The sequence below is a fragment of the Carassius gibelio genome, chromosome A7 (assembly GCF_023724105.1).
Source record: "Carassius gibelio isolate Cgi1373 ecotype wild population from Czech Republic chromosome A7, carGib1.2-hapl.c, whole genome shotgun sequence".
Taxonomy (NCBI): Eukaryota; Metazoa; Chordata; class Actinopteri; order Cypriniformes; family Cyprinidae; genus Carassius; species Carassius gibelio.
In genome coordinates this window covers 24,618,380-24,636,538 of record NC_068377.1, presented here as the reverse complement: position 1 = coordinate 24,636,538, position 18,159 = coordinate 24,618,380, and the positions used below count along the sequence as shown (strand labels likewise).

At 38.4% G+C, this 18,159-nt stretch overlaps 2 protein-coding genes and 1 long non-coding RNA gene across 9 annotated transcripts in view; 1 reads left to right on the top strand and 2 right to left on the bottom strand.

Annotated features, from left to right (window-relative positions):
• The window catches only part of LOC128016908 (coronin-2B), a 41,227-nt gene extending 29,234 nt beyond the window's left edge, over window positions 1-11,993 (top strand). For 4 of the 5 annotated variants that reach the window (XM_052601863.1, XM_052601862.1, XM_052601861.1 and 1 more), the window contains 10 exons: window positions 2,912-3,028; window positions 3,661-3,810; window positions 4,079-4,243; window positions 4,693-4,809; window positions 5,476-5,580; window positions 6,299-6,395; window positions 6,869-6,981; window positions 8,340-8,430; window positions 8,521-8,660; window positions 8,752-11,993. In XM_052601863.1, coding sequence (XP_052457823.1) covers window positions 2,912-3,028; window positions 3,661-3,810; window positions 4,079-4,243; window positions 4,693-4,809; window positions 5,476-5,580; window positions 6,299-6,395; window positions 6,869-6,981; window positions 8,340-8,430; window positions 8,521-8,660; window positions 8,752-8,919 — 1,263 coding nt within the window. In that variant the 3' untranslated portion in view covers window positions 8,920-11,993. Of the gene's footprint in view, window positions 1-2,911; window positions 3,029-3,660; window positions 3,811-4,078; window positions 4,244-4,689; window positions 4,810-5,475; window positions 5,581-6,298; window positions 6,396-6,868; window positions 6,982-8,339; window positions 8,431-8,520; window positions 8,661-8,751 lie in introns of all 5 variants that reach the window. The other variant, XM_052601859.1, reaches the window with a different exon arrangement.
• LOC128016912 (uncharacterized) lies at window positions 135-10,278 on the bottom strand. 2 transcript variants are annotated; one of them, XR_008184308.1, is made up of 4 exons: window positions 10,148-10,278; window positions 6,347-6,443; window positions 2,893-3,038; window positions 135-378 (listed from the first exon to the last, which is right to left on the bottom strand). It is a non-coding gene; the product is annotated as an uncharacterized LOC128016912 (long non-coding RNA). The 2 variants fall into 2 exon arrangements; XR_008184307.1 differs by lacking the exons at window positions 135-378; window positions 2,893-3,038 and adding an exon at window positions 4,774-4,925.
• On the bottom strand, window positions 11,776-17,090 carry LOC128016911 (acidic leucine-rich nuclear phosphoprotein 32 family member A). Of its 2 annotated transcripts, none has more exons than XM_052601866.1 (7): window positions 16,004-17,090; window positions 13,833-13,982; window positions 13,599-13,721; window positions 13,140-13,338; window positions 12,919-13,037; window positions 12,782-12,836; window positions 11,776-12,660 (listed from the first exon to the last, which is right to left on the bottom strand). In XM_052601866.1, exons 1-7 carry the CDS (start codon window positions 16,055-16,057, stop codon window positions 12,596-12,598), a joined length of 765 nt encoding a protein of 254 aa, XP_052457826.1. In that variant the 5' UTR covers window positions 16,058-17,090; the 3' UTR covers window positions 11,776-12,595. The 2 variants fall into 2 exon arrangements, with proteins under 2 accessions (XP_052457826.1, XP_052457825.1); XM_052601865.1 differs by having other exon boundaries at window positions 12,919-13,049; window positions 16,004-16,200.
• Window positions 17,091-18,159: the final 1,069 nt, after the last annotated feature.

Sequence of the window (18,159 nt, the reverse complement as noted above, 5' to 3'; positions counted from 1 at the left end):
TGAAGCTACAGGTCATCTTTGGCTGCATTATGTAACCAATATGTTTTAATGTGTTTACCTTTTATCACTTTATAACCATATATATATATATATATATATATAGAGAGAGAGAGAGAGAGAGAGAGAGAGAGAGAGAGAGTTTGGCAGTTTAATGCAATTTTGTGTTTGTTGTAATGTGTGTATGTAGTTTATTAAATCTTTCAAATGTGTTTATTCAACCCAAGACATTAGTCTATATTACAGATACAACTGTCTGATTAAGAATAAGCAATTATCATGCTTGAAAGCCAGACACATGGGAGCGATATAGTTGCAGAACATTGACTTTTCAGATGGAATTCCTCTTATGACAAAGGAGCTTCAGTTGTTGAATGGAAACTGCATTCAGAAACCATGTTGAGATGGCCCAGGAACGAGAGAGAGAAAAAAAAGAGTATGAATAGAAGAAGACTGGTATTCGAGATGATGTCATCATTAACTGTTTAACCATTTGGAAATGAAACCATTCCTCTCCTTGACCTGCGAAGCTGCTGTTGACTTTCTTGAATTCTTAAAATAATGTAGGCTCAAGCAGGCAGGCACACAGTTACACACACACACACAAAAGGGAGTTAGGCCATCTGGCATCACTGATAGGAAAGTGCCAACCAGTTCAGACTAACATGGCCTAAATTGCTTTTTACTGACCACACCCATTTTAATAATGCCTCAGTTAGCATAGAGTAAACTCAGAAACTGTATTGCCCTTTGTTTAAAATTTTGTTCAGAAATTGTTAGAAGAATCCAGGATCATTTTGAACAGGTTTTAGAAAAGCCAGTCATGTTCTGATGATGTATAATACTCCATACTCCTCCTGCTGTCTCTGAATATCTACAACTGAATAATAATCAATTGTTAGGCTCTGCCAATCATCAGTTTGCCACAAATAATTTATTAATTAGCAAACAATTATCATTTTATAATATGCTACCATTTTGTAAATACAGTAGGATTTGTGCAGGCAAATTTACGTTTCTCTGTGTTAAAAAAGTAAAAAAAATGTTTATACTGTAATAACAAGAGGAAACAATGTTTGCTGCATTTAACATTTAGAAAAAAAAATTTCTGCCTCTTAGGTTTTAGTAGGTCTAGTGAGTCATAACTCATTTATTATTGTATTATAAAATGGTAATGTATATTCAGAAATGTGTTTAGTGTGTGATTAGGACATTATAACATAATAACATCATAATCAAACCTAAACTTCTAAACCTGTACACAGTAGACACTTATATAGCCTATTCTAGACTGTCCCATAATAATGGTATATTGACTTAATAATTAGATGTATATTCATGTGACACTAATTGAAGTGAGGCTCAGCAAAGCCATAGAACTTCTCTGCTAAGGATGTTTAATTAGTCAACTAAGAATGTATTTTTTTATTTATTTATTTTTAATTTTTACAAGAATGTGCTATCAGAGTTATGGCAGTCTAGACTGTAGTCTACACATCCACTGGCATCATAATTAGTTTAATCACATGGCTGTTCCTCACGCATCATTGTGTTGCTCACAATAGAGGGTGTGGCTAAATATATTATCTCCTTTTGTCTCTGACTGTAAGATATCAGACAGTGACTATTCAGCCAACACATCTGTCAACAATCGCCTGCCCCCAACACACTCCTACACACAAATCCCTAACTGTTTTGCACAAAGAATAACAATAAGCAAGAATTAAAAAAAAAGTAATAATAATTTAATAGAGCTAGGAAACTGAAAAACAGCTATAAGAACCAAATCTCCTTACCACACTTTGGCAAATGCAATTGAAAGATTGTTAAAGTGGTCATATTATAACTTTAGTTAATTTTTTACTAATTTATTCCCCCAAGGTCAACTAATAATGTAAGTATTTTTAGTAAAGTAATACTTTAAAGTCACTTTATTTATGTATGTATTTAATATTTGTATTTTTGGGCTGCTGTGTCTTTAGTAATGCCCCGTTTGTATAAATAATTTTGGTTGTAAAAGTTCTAATAAATTAGCCTTTCAATTATAATTGTTTGTATGAATGAGCAAAGGATCAGTCTAAGAGTTATATGTAGTCTTGGAAAACACCATGACAAAATCAGAAATCCTCACATGTATGCAAACCTTTGAACAAGTCTAACTGAGGGCTTTGTTTAAAGTAGTAAAAGCTTTTCTATTTTGTAATTGTTCATGTTTTATGTTCTTTAGAGTTTTGATCTCCTAAATGAACACCCCTCAAGTGCTAATTTAATGCAATAATCTAACACAGAGCAAATCACAGACATGATTTCCATCACCCTAATCTGGGAGAATAGCACAGAGAGCAAATCCATGGGGACAGAGAACATTTGTGACCGCCTTGGGTTCATTAATTTCATGAATGCTACCAAAAGAAGCAAAATCTCTCTTGACTAAGCATACAAAATTATTCAGCAATGAAATGACTCTTCTTAGATCACCAGCAGTACTGTCTCACTTTGTGTTGAAGGCCTGACCTATAGATGAAGAGTCATTCATAAACACGCTCATGCATGAGCTGAACTACAAATCCCACAGGACCTCAGAAGGAGGTCAATGGACGAAAGTGACATCAAACATACATGACATCATAACATTAACATTGTCTACTACTGACGGTATTACTATAGTTATGTAGCGCCACACAGTGGAGGTTTGTCTGTATTACAACGGCGCTGTATCTGCAGGTGTGATATTGTCAGATTGTATTCACATATATCAGACAACTCTTAAAAATGTGAATGTTTTCAACTGTCCATATGTATATTTTTTAATCTTGTTATGTTTGTCCATGCATTCTTTTGTTTAAACTCTTTTAGATTATACACTGGGGAAAAATACAACATTAGGTCACTAACCTATACTTCTCTCTTGCAGTTTGGCCGTATCGACCCTCACTATCCGAAGGTCTGCGGTCACCAAGGCAATGTGCTGGACATCAAATGGAATCCTTTTCATGACAACATAATCGCTTCTTGTTCAGAGGATGCTTCTGTGAGTAAACCTCAAATGCAAAATCACCACAATGGTCAAATTAGTCAGCGTCATTCAAATAATCTGTGGAAACCCTTTTCTGTGCAATGAAAACTTGGTTCATGATTAGAAAACCAGCATTTAGTTTTTCATAATGTGCATGGTTGTGGAAGACTTTTTACCAACACATGAACCTGAAACATTATTCTGTCGAACAGAAAAAAAAGTCACTTAAAGAATACAAACTGTTTATTAAACCTATATATGAGGAAAGGCATAAACATTTAATGTCATTTTCATGTGTCAAAATTTGTTTTACATTAATCATGTGAATTAATCCTGCAAAATCAGAATAAATGTTAAACATTACATTAATAAAAGAAAAACACACACACACTGATGATAAATGATGATGATGATTAGATGGCTCTCAGGAATACTTGATCACTGTAATGGTTCAGGATATGTCCTATGTTGTTTTTGTCATTCAAGTCTAATTTAACCATTTATGAAGTTATAGATTAATAACTAACCTGACAATAGAGTTTAAAACTGCCTTCCTATTTTAATTGTGCTATTAATTCAAAAGAGCTATTTGCCTGAGTTCTGCATCTTTGCATCTTTGCGTTTGCCCGTGTACGTGTACGTGTCAGGTGCGGATATGGGAGATTCCTGATGGTGGACTGAGGAGGAATTTGACAGAGTCTGTATTAGAACTGTATGGCCACAGCAGGCGTGTGGGGCTCATAGAGTGGCACCCAACCACTAGTGGGATTCTCTTCAGTGCTGGTTATGACTACAAGGTAATGAAATCTTTTGCAACAATTAGATTTTTATTATTTTTTTAAGTACTTTAATTCAGTAATATGAGCTACAAAATGAAAACACGAGACTACTATTTAATCTTTTAAATTAACCGTGTAGACAGTTGCTACTAAAGATTTTTTGTAATAATTTTTTTTTATAATAATTCTATTTGTCCATAATATGAACGTGAGTGCCACTCACTAAAAAAATAAAACAATCTAATGACTGTATCTGTTTGACAACTGTTTTTTTCTCTTTCTGTAGATTCTCATTTGGAATCTTGAGATTGGAGAGCCGGTGAAAATGATTGACTGTCACACAGACGTGATCCTCTGTATGTCATTTAACACAGAGGGCAGCCTGCTGGCCACCAGCTGCAAGGACAAGAAGCTCCGCGTCATCGAGCCTCGCTCTGGCAATGTGTTACAGGTGTGGGTTGTGTGCATTTAGTCTTACTCATCTATGCAGACACACTCATGTCAAATTTCAATCGTGTTCAATAGAACATAAACATAGACTTCACATCCCTTTTGAAAAAAGGTAATTAGTACTTTTATACACCAAGGATGCATACAATTAATCAAAATGTATATTTAAGACATTTCAAATGTTACAAAAAAAAAATCTATTTTGAACAAATTTGTTAATTTGATCTTTTTATTCATCAACGAAACTTGAAAAAAATATTAAGCAGCACAACAACAATAAGAAATGTTTCTTGAGCACCAAATCAGCATATTAAATTGAATATATAATAGAATAATTCTATTTTTCGTGCATGATTTGTAAATGCACTATTGAGTCAAATTGTTTGCTGAAATTTTAACTGAAAAATTAACTGAAATTTTCATTTATTGTTGTTTTACATTGTCAAGCAGGAGGCGAACTTTAAAAACCACAAAGTGAGCCGTGTTGTGTTCCTAGGCAACATGAAACGACTCCTAACGACAGGTGTGTCCCGCTGGAACACACGCCAGATTGCTCTCTGGGACCAGGTGAGAACATCCTGTGTGTGTGTGTGTGTGTGTGTGGGTCAAGTTTTGAAATAAAAAGACCCTGCAAGCGTAGTTAAACCTGACATCACCTACATTCTGCGACCAGTCAACAGGCCCTGTAAGAAAAACTAATTAATTAAACACAAAATATTGTCTTAATTAAACTGTAAATGCTAAAATGGGTTTGTGAGGATCAGGGCTAGTGGTTTGTGTAGCTTAAGGGGTTACAATATATCATTAGTTCAGTATAAAGTCAAATGAAGTTAATGAAAAGTCTTCACCATGACAGATAAACAAATGTCTGTGTGCCTTTTGGGTGAATAATTCCCAAATCTCATCCAGAAATACACACTGTCCCTGATGTATGCATTACCCTAAAGATTACCATGCTGAAAGTCATTATGTTTTCTTCTCAGCATCGTCCCTGTAATTATTGTGTGATAATCACATTCATTGTTCTTTGTAAGTGTAGCTAAACAGTTACACTCAGCTGCAGTAATGAGAGAATGCATGTAAAGAGAAAGCTGGTTGCGTTGCTCTTAGGACATTGTCAGGGTTCTGGGAAAACCCTGCATTGCAAAAATATTTTGTTAAACGGGAAAAATGCTCTCTGCAAATCTGGATTCAAAGGTTTTTGCTCTTATACTGCACTGTCTCTCATGACAGGAGGATCTGTCCATGCCAATCATTGAGGAGGAGATTGATGGCCTTTCAGGATTGCTTTTCCCTTTCTATGATGCAGACACACATATGCTCTACTTGGCAGGAAAGGTACATATAACTCCATACTGTTAAGAATTCTTGCATGCTTGTACTATAAATGTGCAAGATATTCAAAGGTTTAGGGTCAGTAAGGTGTGTGTTTTTTTTTAAGAAAATAATGCTAATCAGCAACATATTAAATTGTAAAAAAAAAAAAAACACATTTGTAATGTTACAAAAGATTTCCAAAGGACCTCAGAAGGAGGTCAATGTCAATCAAATCAATTATATTCTTTTGAACTTTCTAGACATCAATGAATCCTGACAAATCGTAGTTTCCACAACAAAAAAAGCACTCAATATTGAAAGCAATCTTGTAAAGCAGTAACACTGAAAATTATGTGTAATGTTTCTTGAGCACCAAATCAGCATATAAAATAATTTCTAATCATGGGATCATGTGACACTGAAGACTGGTGTAAAAACTTTTATTACGATATTTGAAATTGTAATAATTTCACATTATTACGTTTGGTCGTTTTTTAAGCCTTTGTGAGCATAAGAGACATTTTTAAAAATCCCAACCACAAACCGCTGAATAGTAGTGTATATTTAAAAACATATTAGATATATAAATATTATGTCTCAGTTATATACTGAACAAACATTAATGCATCAGTAGGGCATCATATGTTGATATTGCAGACTTGCTTGAATTGCCATCACAAATGATCAGCTTAAAAAAAGTGTAATTATCTGTGAACTGACTAAGACGGTGTGTTTGCAGGGTGATGGGAACATCCGTTACTATGAGATCACCCTGGAGAAACCCTACCTGCAGTATCTGATGGAGTTCAGGTCCCCTGCACCACAGAAAGGGCTCGGTAAAACTGAATCCACACCCTCTGATGAACACACTACACCAGCAACACCTGTAACATGGCGTAGGGAAACTTTTTAAATTAACCCTAGAATGCAAAAATAAATAAATAAAAGCACAATACAGAAACCAAAACAACATATACATATCGATAAAAGGGGGTCAGAATGGCCCATATTGGATTTAGTGGTTTTCTTCATAGAAAGCCATTCTTGTTTGCTCTTAATTTTCAGTGCAACGAATTAACTAAATATTCAGAATCACACCCTATCAAGTTGACTTCATGTCTTTATGCATTCTAGGGTTAAACCTGGAATTTTGTATGTATAACCTTAGCTCTTTTATTTTCTCAGTAGGACTCTCTCCTAATAAATCAAATACATGTTGTGTTATGGTCTGTTCAGTATCAAGACAAAACCAACAAAGCTTTATGTTGTATGTAAAACTGTTAAACATCTTGTATGTGTGTTCTGACAGGAGTGATGCCGAAGCATGGGCTTGATGTAGGAGCGTGTGAAGTCTTCAGATTTTATAAGTTGGTCACTCTAAAGGGTCTGATTGAGCCAATCTCTATGATCGTGCCTAGAAGGGTGAGCATAAGCACCATGAAGCTATAAGTCCACAGTTCCTAATTAAATGAATCATTGAGAGTTCCACTAAAGGATGAGAGAAATTTTGGGCTATCCTGCCAAAATGGCTTTTTTTTAAGCAAGCCGTCTGAAAGGATGGAGGAATCCATCAGCTCTTTGTTGCTGGTGTAAGTGCCGCCTCAGTGAGACGAGAGTAGTGAGCCATGTAATGACCTCCAAGTGAGACACAGCATGTGTGTTTTGTTCTCTGTACACAATGGGCAGTGGCAGGTTGGCCCATTATCAGAAGGCTTTAAAAACAGTGGGAAGGGCAGCCTCCTATCAACACCAAAATTTTAAAAGACACCCAAATAAATCCAGCGCCAGTTGTGTTTCAGTGCAAAGGGTCCTGAAACCTATCAATCCATATCTATCATTCATACAGGGCGAAGATGTTGCCCAGCCAACAGTATAACCAAGGGTTTTTAAGATCAGGACGCGACGAGAGGGTGTTCTGTAAATTTGGGAGGAATAAAATTACAGTGCATTTAATATTATGAATATAGTTATGCATATTATAAGCCTTTTTTCCCCTCGCAACATACACACAATATGTTCAAGAATTGTATTTATTTGTGTTATATCTGTTTTTAGCACCGTTACCTTTGACTTCCTATTTTATGGAACTATTTTCTTTATATATTATCATTAATGTGTAAAGTGTTATACAAATAGATTTAAATGAAAAAAGAATTCTCTAATATTTGGTAAAAAATACCAATATTGTTTAATATTGTAATTTTTTTGTTATATAAATTTTTATATTTTTGTCAAATGGCAAACCAAATATACAATTAGTATTGTTATAATTTAATTTGGGAAACAACAAATGTACTATTTTATTTTATTTATTCATCACACAATAGATATTATTTATACTTTTAGCTGCCTTTATAATTTAGGAAGGAAATCATCATATTTGGAGGTTGCACACATTACATGTTTTGAAAACATCTAGGTTATCTCATAGCCGAAACATTGGTAATTTTGTTTTATTTGTAGCAGAAGCTTTGGCATTCAGCCAACCCTCATGAACCTGTAAGAATAAGTCCCTGAATACCTGGGATTATTTTCACTCAGATACTGAGTTACCTTTTCATCCATAGTTTCTCACAGTACACTAATTACACATCCTGGAGCACCCTTCGTGTTCTGCACAATGAACACAGTGATAATAGTGTACCTTCTGTGAGCCTTTGGATTCCACACATTAGTTTAAACTGAACTAGTTTACCTGCCCAGAGTCACCAAATACTAATGAAGTTCTTACATCGAACTATAAAAAAATAACAGCAAATCAAATCCTTCTTTCTTTGCAGTCAGAGACATATCAGGAGGACATTTATCCCATGACTCCTGGGACAGAACCTGCTCTGTCTGCCGATGAATGGCTCAGTGGAATCAACCGAGGTAAACACCTGCAGTTATTTTCAGAATAAAAATATCTGAAAAGAGAAATGCTGAAATAAAACAACTCCACATCTGCATGCGCATGTCTAGGTCCAGTGCTCATGTCTTTAAAAGAGGGCTACAACAGACCAAACAAACTGGTGTTCAAGGCCCCTGTGAAGGAGAAGAAGGGTGGAGTGGTCAATGGGATTGACCTGCTAGAAAACGTGCCTCCCCGTACAGAGAACGAGGTGTTACCATGTTATAAGGACAGTTTAGCAGATCGTGTTTCTAGCTGAGAGGTATTTATGCGTGTTTAACCCTGGTCTTTATTCTCTGCAGCTCTTGCGGATGTTCTTCAGGCAGCAGGAGGAATTGCGGCGACTGAAGGACGAACTTACGCAGAGGGACATTAAGATTCGACAGCTTGAGCTGGAGCTCAATAACATAAGAAACAGCCCAAACATCAACAACAATAACAACAGCAGCAGCAATGGTAGCAGCATTTGACACTGGATTTGTGCTGTGTCTTGTGATCTCCTAAAGTGAGCGCTGCTGAAACACACAGGCTTCCTTCTCCTAAAACCAAGACCACAGAAGAGCAAGCGCTTGTCTTTATAAAGCAGTGTCTCGCTCTGACCCCCAGTGTGGACCCCACAGCTGCTGTGTCCTTCAGCCACACTGATGGTCTACATGCAGTGGATTGATTCTCTCTATTTGGATTGGGTTTGGTACAAGCTATTCATTGCATTATCATCTCATAATTGTAGACCTCACTAGATTTAATTATTAGAATTATTTATTTCATATTTTTTTCTTTGTGCAACTTAGCCTCGTTAGCTAAGCTAAATTGCTTAATAAACTCCATATAGAGAAGAAACGTGTTTTAATAAGGTCAAACAGGCATGCTTCACCCATCAAGCTGTTATCTCATGTAAACACTAAGTCTACTGCATCATTTTGATATGACTGCACAATGCTGTTTTAATGTAGAAACTCAAACACCCCAGTTCAATAATCTTACACCACAGATGGTATTTATCCAATTGACTCTAGAAGTAATAGGTTTTACTAATACAAGTTGTGCACTGTTGCTTCTCATATGTGAAGTATGTTCAGGTCAGTTAATGACGGCAATTCGAATGGGGTTTTAAGTTAAATAAAGCTCAGAATAATTTCAGAATACATTTAGAAAAAATACAGTTTGCACCTGATGAAAATATAAAAGTCCACAAATTGTAAAATGCAATTATGAAATAAATTAGTAATAGGTATAAGAGACTTACACTGCATTTCTGCAGGAAAGTCAAGTTTGGAGAGAACATGAGAAAAAGAATGTTCGATAATGAGACACAACAATGGTTACAATTAATGGCAATACTTCATTTTAAAGACTTACTGTGATTCATAAAGCATACAGTTACTTTTTTATAAAATTTTAAATCAAACGTATTTATTGATTTCCATTTTCAGTTCCTACTTTTAAGTGAAGAGTCTTGAGTTAACATGAATTTACTGTAGGCTATCCTTGCAGTCACGCTCTTCAGTGCGCGCTGCACTCTAGAAGTTTACGTAATTGTGATTTTAAACATTGGTTTTGTCCAGAACAAACTGAACCAGTTTTAAAAAAATAAAAATAAAAAAAAAGGTTGGACGGCACATTTAATAGAGCACTTATGAGCTAATGTGTTGTCCCCTTTAAAAATATATTGATCATCTGATTGCCAAATGAACTAACCTTGCTTGACCAACGCGGAAAGCCCGGTTCACCTCTGAATTCAACCATCACGTGTTCGCCATTTTCCTGAAAACAATATGAGCCTCAATCTTTGTAAATATTTTGCTTCATAAAAATCCCCAGCATCCACTGCTTCTTATTGCATAGTAATAGCGCGTTTTGAGGTAAAGTGCACTTAAGGTATTCTGACATTAGGGGGCGGTAAAGTCACAGACTTGCTCACGTCACGTACTGAAAGGCCTACGCTTGCCATGAAACGGACTACACAGCATCCTCTTAACATGATAAAAGAGCAGTTCAGAAAGAGCAGTTCAGACACAAGCAGTAGTACTTAAGGAACACTGGAATTAATACTAACACTGGGCCTACTTAAATGCGCCAAAGAGTGACAAACAGGTTGTTTACATGGCCTGTGGTTACGTTCCAAATCTTCTGCCTGATAATTGTGCATCATTGAAAATGTTGAGGTGAAGTGGTTATTAATTTGTTCACAGTGTGAGGTGCCAGAATACTTATGTTGTACTCAGGCCCCTTTTATCTGGTGTTAGACAAGGCGCTCACTGCCTACACAAGCCTAATTAATGTAGAAATATTTCAAGCTGACAGTGCCTAAGGAATTATGAGGCTATTAGGCTAACCTTTGTCTTTGATTAAAATGAATAACATTGATAGGGAATCATTACCCTGTATTTCACGATTCATTATGATTAACTGACTAACTACAGCATGTTGCACAAAAGGTAAGTGCATACAAAGTAAAAACCTCTTCCTGATGAAGAACAATCATGTGCGGAGTTGAATTTACTCCAATGGTTCATCAAATCTAAACGCCTAGACCAGTGGTCTGGAGGGCCACAGATCTGCAGTTTCGCTCCAAATCACACCTGCTTGGAAGTTTCTAGTAATCCTGAAAACCTTAAGTAGCTGGACCAGGTGTGTTTGATTAGGCTTGGAGCTAAACTGTGCAGAGCTGTGGCTCTCAGGGAATTGAGTTTAAGACCAATGGTCTAGACTCTAGACCGAGACTAGCTAAATTTACCTTGCGATCTCACACAAAAAAATCCACACAGATCATAATTAACACCTCTTCCACTGTATGCCAGGGATCTCCAACCGTGCTCCTGGAGAGTTACCATCCTGCAGACTTCAGTTCCAGCCCTGAACACCTTCATCAGCTGGTTCAGGTGTGTTTGTTTGGGGTTGGAGCTGAACTTTGCAGGACATGTTAGCAAAGCACATGCGTGTACAGTAAATATTCACTGGAACAAAAATGCTGACATTCATATGAAATCTGAAGTCTTCTTTTTAATAAAAAAAATTCAATCAGTATGATCTGACAACTGGACATATCTCAGTTAAAACTGTCTATGCGTTTTATTTAAATTGGCATGATGCTTCTGAATATCTACACAATATTCAGTCATAAGCTATTTTCCCTGAGCGTCACTATGCAATTTCACTTCACATCAGTTAACCCGCTATTTCAGTGGCGAGGTGACATACACTTGCCATTTCCGCACAAGACTTTAAATACATAATCTGTTGATCAAGTATGTAATCACATCTAATTACAATATATGGATTTTCTGTAGCTGTCAGAACAGAACTTCAAACTACCATAGAACCGGTTGCGTTTTCATTCATTTTATTACAGTTAATGGTTACAACTGAGATTATTTGTGAAAATGTCTGCCATTATCAAAGGGAATCAGAAAAAAATATATTTGGTCATTATTTACAAAGAACACAAAGCCTCTGAAACTATCCACACAAAAGGGAGAAGGGGTTTAGGGCTCATCTGACAAGGGCAGACATTCGGCTCTGAACATTAAAAAATAAAATAAAAATCACATTGAGAGGTTGAACTCTGCATGTCCAAGCAGACATCATGGTGTGTTCTTCATGCCTTAACAGCACGTCACACGGCGCGGGTGATGATGATGAAAACACCAAAGAAACTAATTACACAAAGATGCAATAAAAAAGTGGGTTAGAAAATGTTCTTCCTTGAAATCCAGTAGTCAACTTTAAAATAGAGAGTCAGCCATGCACTCCTAAAAGGTTTTTGGTTGTTTGTTTTTTTTCTTTTTTAATACACAAGTCATCACCAGCATTTAGGCATCAACAGTAAAGACAAGGGAAAAATTACAAGAGCATACTGGTCTTTTTTTTTTTTTTCAACAATGATAATTTTCCACACTGTGTTGTCAGCCATTTGAAGAGCTTTCGGAGAAAATGAAGGGAATCAAACTGAAAGTACAAACCAAACCATAAGAAAACAACAACAACATCAACAACAAAAAAGCTAAAAACAAATATTTAAACGGTGTCCTCGTTTATACTAACCCACCCCCTACCATTTGAATACCTCCCCAAACCATCGCAGAGTGACAATAGGACAGATATACAGGGGTTAAACGCTCCGATCACAATGGGGGGAGTGCATGTTCAGTCATCATCTTCCTCCCCTTCCTCATCCAGCTCTCTTTTCCTCTTCTGACCCCGCTCTTCCTCTGGAAACACAACACAGGAGGACCAGATGGTTTGTTTACTCTTACTCTCACGCTGCTTACCAGCATTCGACAGCTGCTGGTAACCCTTCAAACTTTACAAACACTTCATCTATTCACTTACCAACGTCTTCCTCATCATCTACCTCGCCGTCATTTAACTCTTCCTCCTCCTCCTCCTAAAAGTGTGCAAAAAAACGGCACAAATTGACACATGTACTATATTTGTTAAACATCAAGAATAATCATTCTGGCATTAACCTCTCCGCTGATGTCCTCTTCTTCCTCCTCTTCTCCCTCTTCCTCGTCATCCTCCTCTCCCTCTTCCTCATCTTCATCTCCTGGAGCTGCATCTTCATCATACTCCTCCTCTTCTCCCTCTGTAGACAAAACTAGGTCAGTGACAAATGAATGGTTTGATCTCGGTATAAAAACTGATGCATGTTGAAGGACGGTGCCAGTCAGACTCTTCACAAACATACCGTCTTCATCGTCCTCATCGTCGTCTAGGCCTTCGACATAAGCTTCGGCGTCAGAGTCGGGCGCTTCTTTATCCTCTTTGTCATAGCCGTCGAGATACGTCAACTGAGGGAGCAGCTTGAAAACATTTTCTCTGTAGTCGTTCAGGTTTGTCACCTCACAGTTGAACAAGTCTAAACTTTTGAGGCTCTCCAATTTTTTCTGTTGGGGAAAAGACAGAAGAACAAATTAATAGGAATAATAGATTGTTGTTTTTATCGCTGCGAGCCATCTTAAATCCAAGTCAAGCAACACCGTCATTATTTAGATCTGTAATTCAAGAATATTAATAATGGTAGTGCTTGAAAGTCTTTCAACAGTGTCATCAGCGTACACAAATAATAAATTATTAAAATATATTCATCACTAAGTTGATAAACTCCATTAGTTACAACCACAATGATGCTATAAACGCATCTTACCAGGGGTTCGATGGTGCTGAGGTCTTTAATTTTGTTGCCGCTGAGGTTGAGATGGGTGAGGTTGGGACACTTCTCTGCCAGGACCTCCAGACCCCCTGAGATTCTGTTATCGCTAAGCTCAAGCTGTGGAAAACATGATTCAGTGCCATATTAACAAGCCTGGCAAAGACTTCACACAACCCCAGGATACATTTCTGATACTACTGTAGCTGAAAACAAGAAACCATCTATTACCTTTTTGAGTTTGTTTAGCTTGGGCAAATTGGCGACTGATGTTAAGCCTACGTTGATTGTGCTTAAAAATTCCAGTTCCTCAAACTCATCAGTGAGGCCCTCGATTTTGCCCTCATTTGACCGACAGTTGTCGAGCACAAGCTCTTTCACCTGTTAAAAGGACACATGAGATTTAATGTTATGATTAATGAATACAGCATTTGTTACGGTCTCCACCTGAGCAACTTCAAACTAATGGGGAGGTGGACAAAGCCGCTTAAATTCAGTCACATCAGGGCTGTTTCTAACTTTTGAAGCATGCCAAGATCACTGTGTGGGTTTACCTTTATGATGACCCAGCAAAAGGGCATAAATATGCTCACAATTGAACATAAAACTATGTAAATAGCCAACTATTGTTATCAGCAATAACTTCGAACAAACAGAAAACAGCGTCCATGTTTAGCTAAATGTGATTATGTTAATCAGATTAGAATGAGAAAAATAAACACGTCGCCTCGACCGAATCGGGCGCCATGCAGTTGTAAAGTTTACTTCAGCATGCGGTCTACAGGAGCAGATAGGGGTGCATGTTTCGGAGCTTTGACAAAGGCTCACATTTGACTCCCTATCCAACAAAATGGCTGACTCCGCAACAAGCGGTGTACATTGTTTTCCTGGAAGGTAGAGCATTTTTACTGTAGTGCGTGCTCGAACAGCGAAGTAAAGACGCGTAAACGATAGCCTGGGTGTTACACAAATGCATTACATTGTCTTGGAAGGGCAAAAACACGAGGACGGACCCAAGAATTCAGGAGTAGGAGGGGCAGAGAGGAGCATGATAATGCAACGGAGTCGCTCTTTAAGCGAAAGGTATTGACTTTCACGGAATAAAAATGAAATTTCCGGCTACGCACACGCTCGACTCTTTGTATTCAACGGTTCTGGTCGGTTCAAAGAATAGAGACGGCGGCACCGATTCTCTGCTCGATTAAATACCGTGCGTCTTTGTTGCTGGTTAAAATGGCGGCTTGTCCTAGATCTCGCATCTAGAGCAGCGCAGCTTCAAGTTGCGTAGCGCTCACATAAGCGCCCAGTCTGTGTCAATAACAAGAGCCACACGGCTGAGATCTCGTTCTCCTGCCAGTGGAGACGCACAGAAGCGCTCACAACACGGTTATGACATTTTAATTACGAGATCTATTACAGCGCATTTAGGTTTGCGTACAGGGGCAATAACAGGGACCTCGATAACGTTGCATTAAATTGATCAGAGATGGTATTATTGCTTGCGGGAATTAATAAATAGTAAGAAAACACGGAGGACATTTAGGAAAGCGAGAGTGAAGGTTTGCTCTTTGCATTCCGGTAACGTTGTCGACATATAATGCAGGTTTAAATAGGTTTGGGCACCTTTACGCAACTGGATCTGCTGTGACACGATTCCTTTCTATACCGAGACCGAACAACAAATGCGCTCGGTTTCCAATCCAAATTAAACAGGCGCTTAGCAACGTGCCAGAAGCACACGAAAAGATCCCGACTAAGTATTTACACAACTTTCTTTGATTGAGAAACGGAAATGCTTTAGATTTAGATTCAAACCCATCAATAAAAGCCTGGAGAGATGCCACGAAATGTATTTGAGCGATCGGGTTATCGCAAGCTATCTGTCAAATCGCCCGCACAGCAATTCACAAAAATGCGTCCCACAACAAGTTCGCGAACTGGCCGAGGACCACTGTGACTGGCGAGTGTGGATGTTGAACTGAAAATGGATGGGCGAAAGTGTGAGAGAGGCATGAACTGACGGCTGGCGAGTTTCGCAGCACTGAGGATGCAAAGGAAAAGGGCGCGTTCAGGGGCTACAAAGTTACAAACATGGCTCCTCGCGCCGCTTCCCTTGTTTATACACTGAATGCACGGAGCTCTTGCAGTCTCCGACCACAGCATCATCAAAAGGTCTCGCGAAAGTTGGGAAAAAAATAAGCAGTAAAACTGTTAAACTCGTGGGCCACACGGAGATAACAATATCCAAGGCTCCAGGCTTGTAACAAAGTCGCCGCAAACTTTTCATTCAAGACATCAACTTGACGCGTGCACATCTAGCGTTGTTCATCCACGCAGAACTACTCCAAACCAACAGTTTTATATTAAAATAATAGCTCTCCGCGAATAATAAAGATGCTTACGTCTGACGGCGTCCGGTTCCGCAACTCCAGATGAATTCTCTTTTTCATATCCATCTTACTGAACTCTAAATGAGTATTTAAACCAAAGAGCGCAGTTAGACTTGAGAGTCTTTGCTGCACATTCAGCTATAGCCTCTTAACAAACTAGCTATTGCGAGTCTTACAAACTTGATGTCTCGGTGGGTGGGAGTTGGGTGTGGGATTGTCGTCACCGGTGGCCAATTAGAAGCGCAGAATGGAATGTTAAAACGCTCACAACTAGACTGACGACCAATCAGCGGTCGATCACAAACTGGGTGGGGTTACAGAAACTGTTAGGTTGATCCAGCGAATCTGTTTTAGGGTGACATCTGCGATAAAATCATATGAACTGTCGAAGGCGCAGACTAAATGGGGGTATGGTAGTTATTTTAGTTTAGAGTGGGTTTATCCACACTTAGACCAGGATATAAGAGTTATAGAACTACAGAGACATTTTGAAATAAGCTGCCGTGTCGGTTACAATAAATGCAACGCTCGTGTAATGTAAGCGAGGGCTGTACACGTGTTAAATATGTTAAACTACTGCTTTCTGTCTCGAAGCACAGTTTCCTGGCAGGTAAGTACAGTCACTTTGGACCGATGAATTGGTAAACCGTCAGGAAAACACGAACCCTCCCCCTTTTGGAGGGAACACACGGTGGCGTCTACAAATCTTTATTTCTTTCCTAGTTTACGCAGTAAACACAGGGCATTATTCTCACTAACTTACATCTCACAATACGGGGGTTCGTGCAAATGAGCTTTTTTTTAAGAGTTACATAAACGCTTTATGTAAAAATGATTTAAACAGATAAAGCGTGATATTTCAGTGTGAACCAAGGAATGGTTGCCTAAAAAAATGCACTAGACAAAACACAAACAAGTATGAAATCTACAAAGCGAAAAGCGGTGATATGATATACATCGCCGTAGTTTAATTATTCCGAACGAGCCCCCACTAAAGCAGAGCCCATAAGTTACCGCTAGCCACTGGTCTTAATAAAAACAAGTTTATCACATGCACTTGACTGCCACATCTCACACACCAACCACGGGCCCACGCTTTCCCCTACAGTTCAAACCAACCAATCGTATTTGAAGGGGAGCATTCACTTCCGCTTCTCGCTTTGACTATTGTTGGTATTGAGGGGGAAAAAACAAGGTCACCTGACTGTGCCCAGCGCCATCTTGATTCGCAAAATACAAGACATTCAAATAATTATAACACCATTTATTGACTCTTAAAACGAACAAAAAGCAATAGACTTTACCTATATTTGATGTCATGTCTGTGTGTCGCTCCGCTAGCCCTTAAAACTGTAGAGCAACTGCTTGGCGCATGATTGTTTTCACAAGTGCAGCTGCTGGGTTGTTTGTTGAGAGAGCGCATTTCACTGGCGACTCTGTCGTTTTACAACGTTATTTCGAAATCACTTCGTACCAGGACATTTTGCCCTTGAAGAAAACAGAAAAAAATCTTCTTCTCTCGATCTGGCCACTGACGCCAACCCGCGCAAGCGGACTATTCTTAAGTCCTTTTGATTGTACTTGCGCATTAGTTGAGACCATTTTTCCTCTGGGTGTGTCTCACTCGTTGTCTGAACGCCCTTGCTAGCAGTACTGCATCAACTGTGTGTGTGGATTGCATTGCAGAGTGCGTGCACGATGTGCGCAGAGCCAAATCGCATTCGCACGCTTTGTGGCACACAGTTGCTCCTTTTCACACCACCAACTGCTACCTTTTGTGCGTGAATGGCGAGGAACGTCATCAGGACAGAAACGTAGAAAATTAGCGAACGTGCACGAACATGTTTGCTCATGCAAGTCAGAAATCATATTCAGGAGACTGTTTCTTGCGCGGAAGACTTTTATCGTTTTGACAGTGACAATGAAGAGCGCGTGTATCATGTGACTCTCCCCAGAAGGGTTAGATATTTGAATAAAAGATATTTGGAAAAACGTGGGGTTGTTTTGAGAGGACAGATGGATTGATGAGCATCTGCTATAATGCTAAAATTGTGGTGCAAAGGATCAGCACGTGACATGTTCAATCATCAACCTTGATAATTCATGTCAGTGTCACTTTACAACAATGCGTTTCTTTTGATTACCATCTTCGTTACACGAGATCGGCT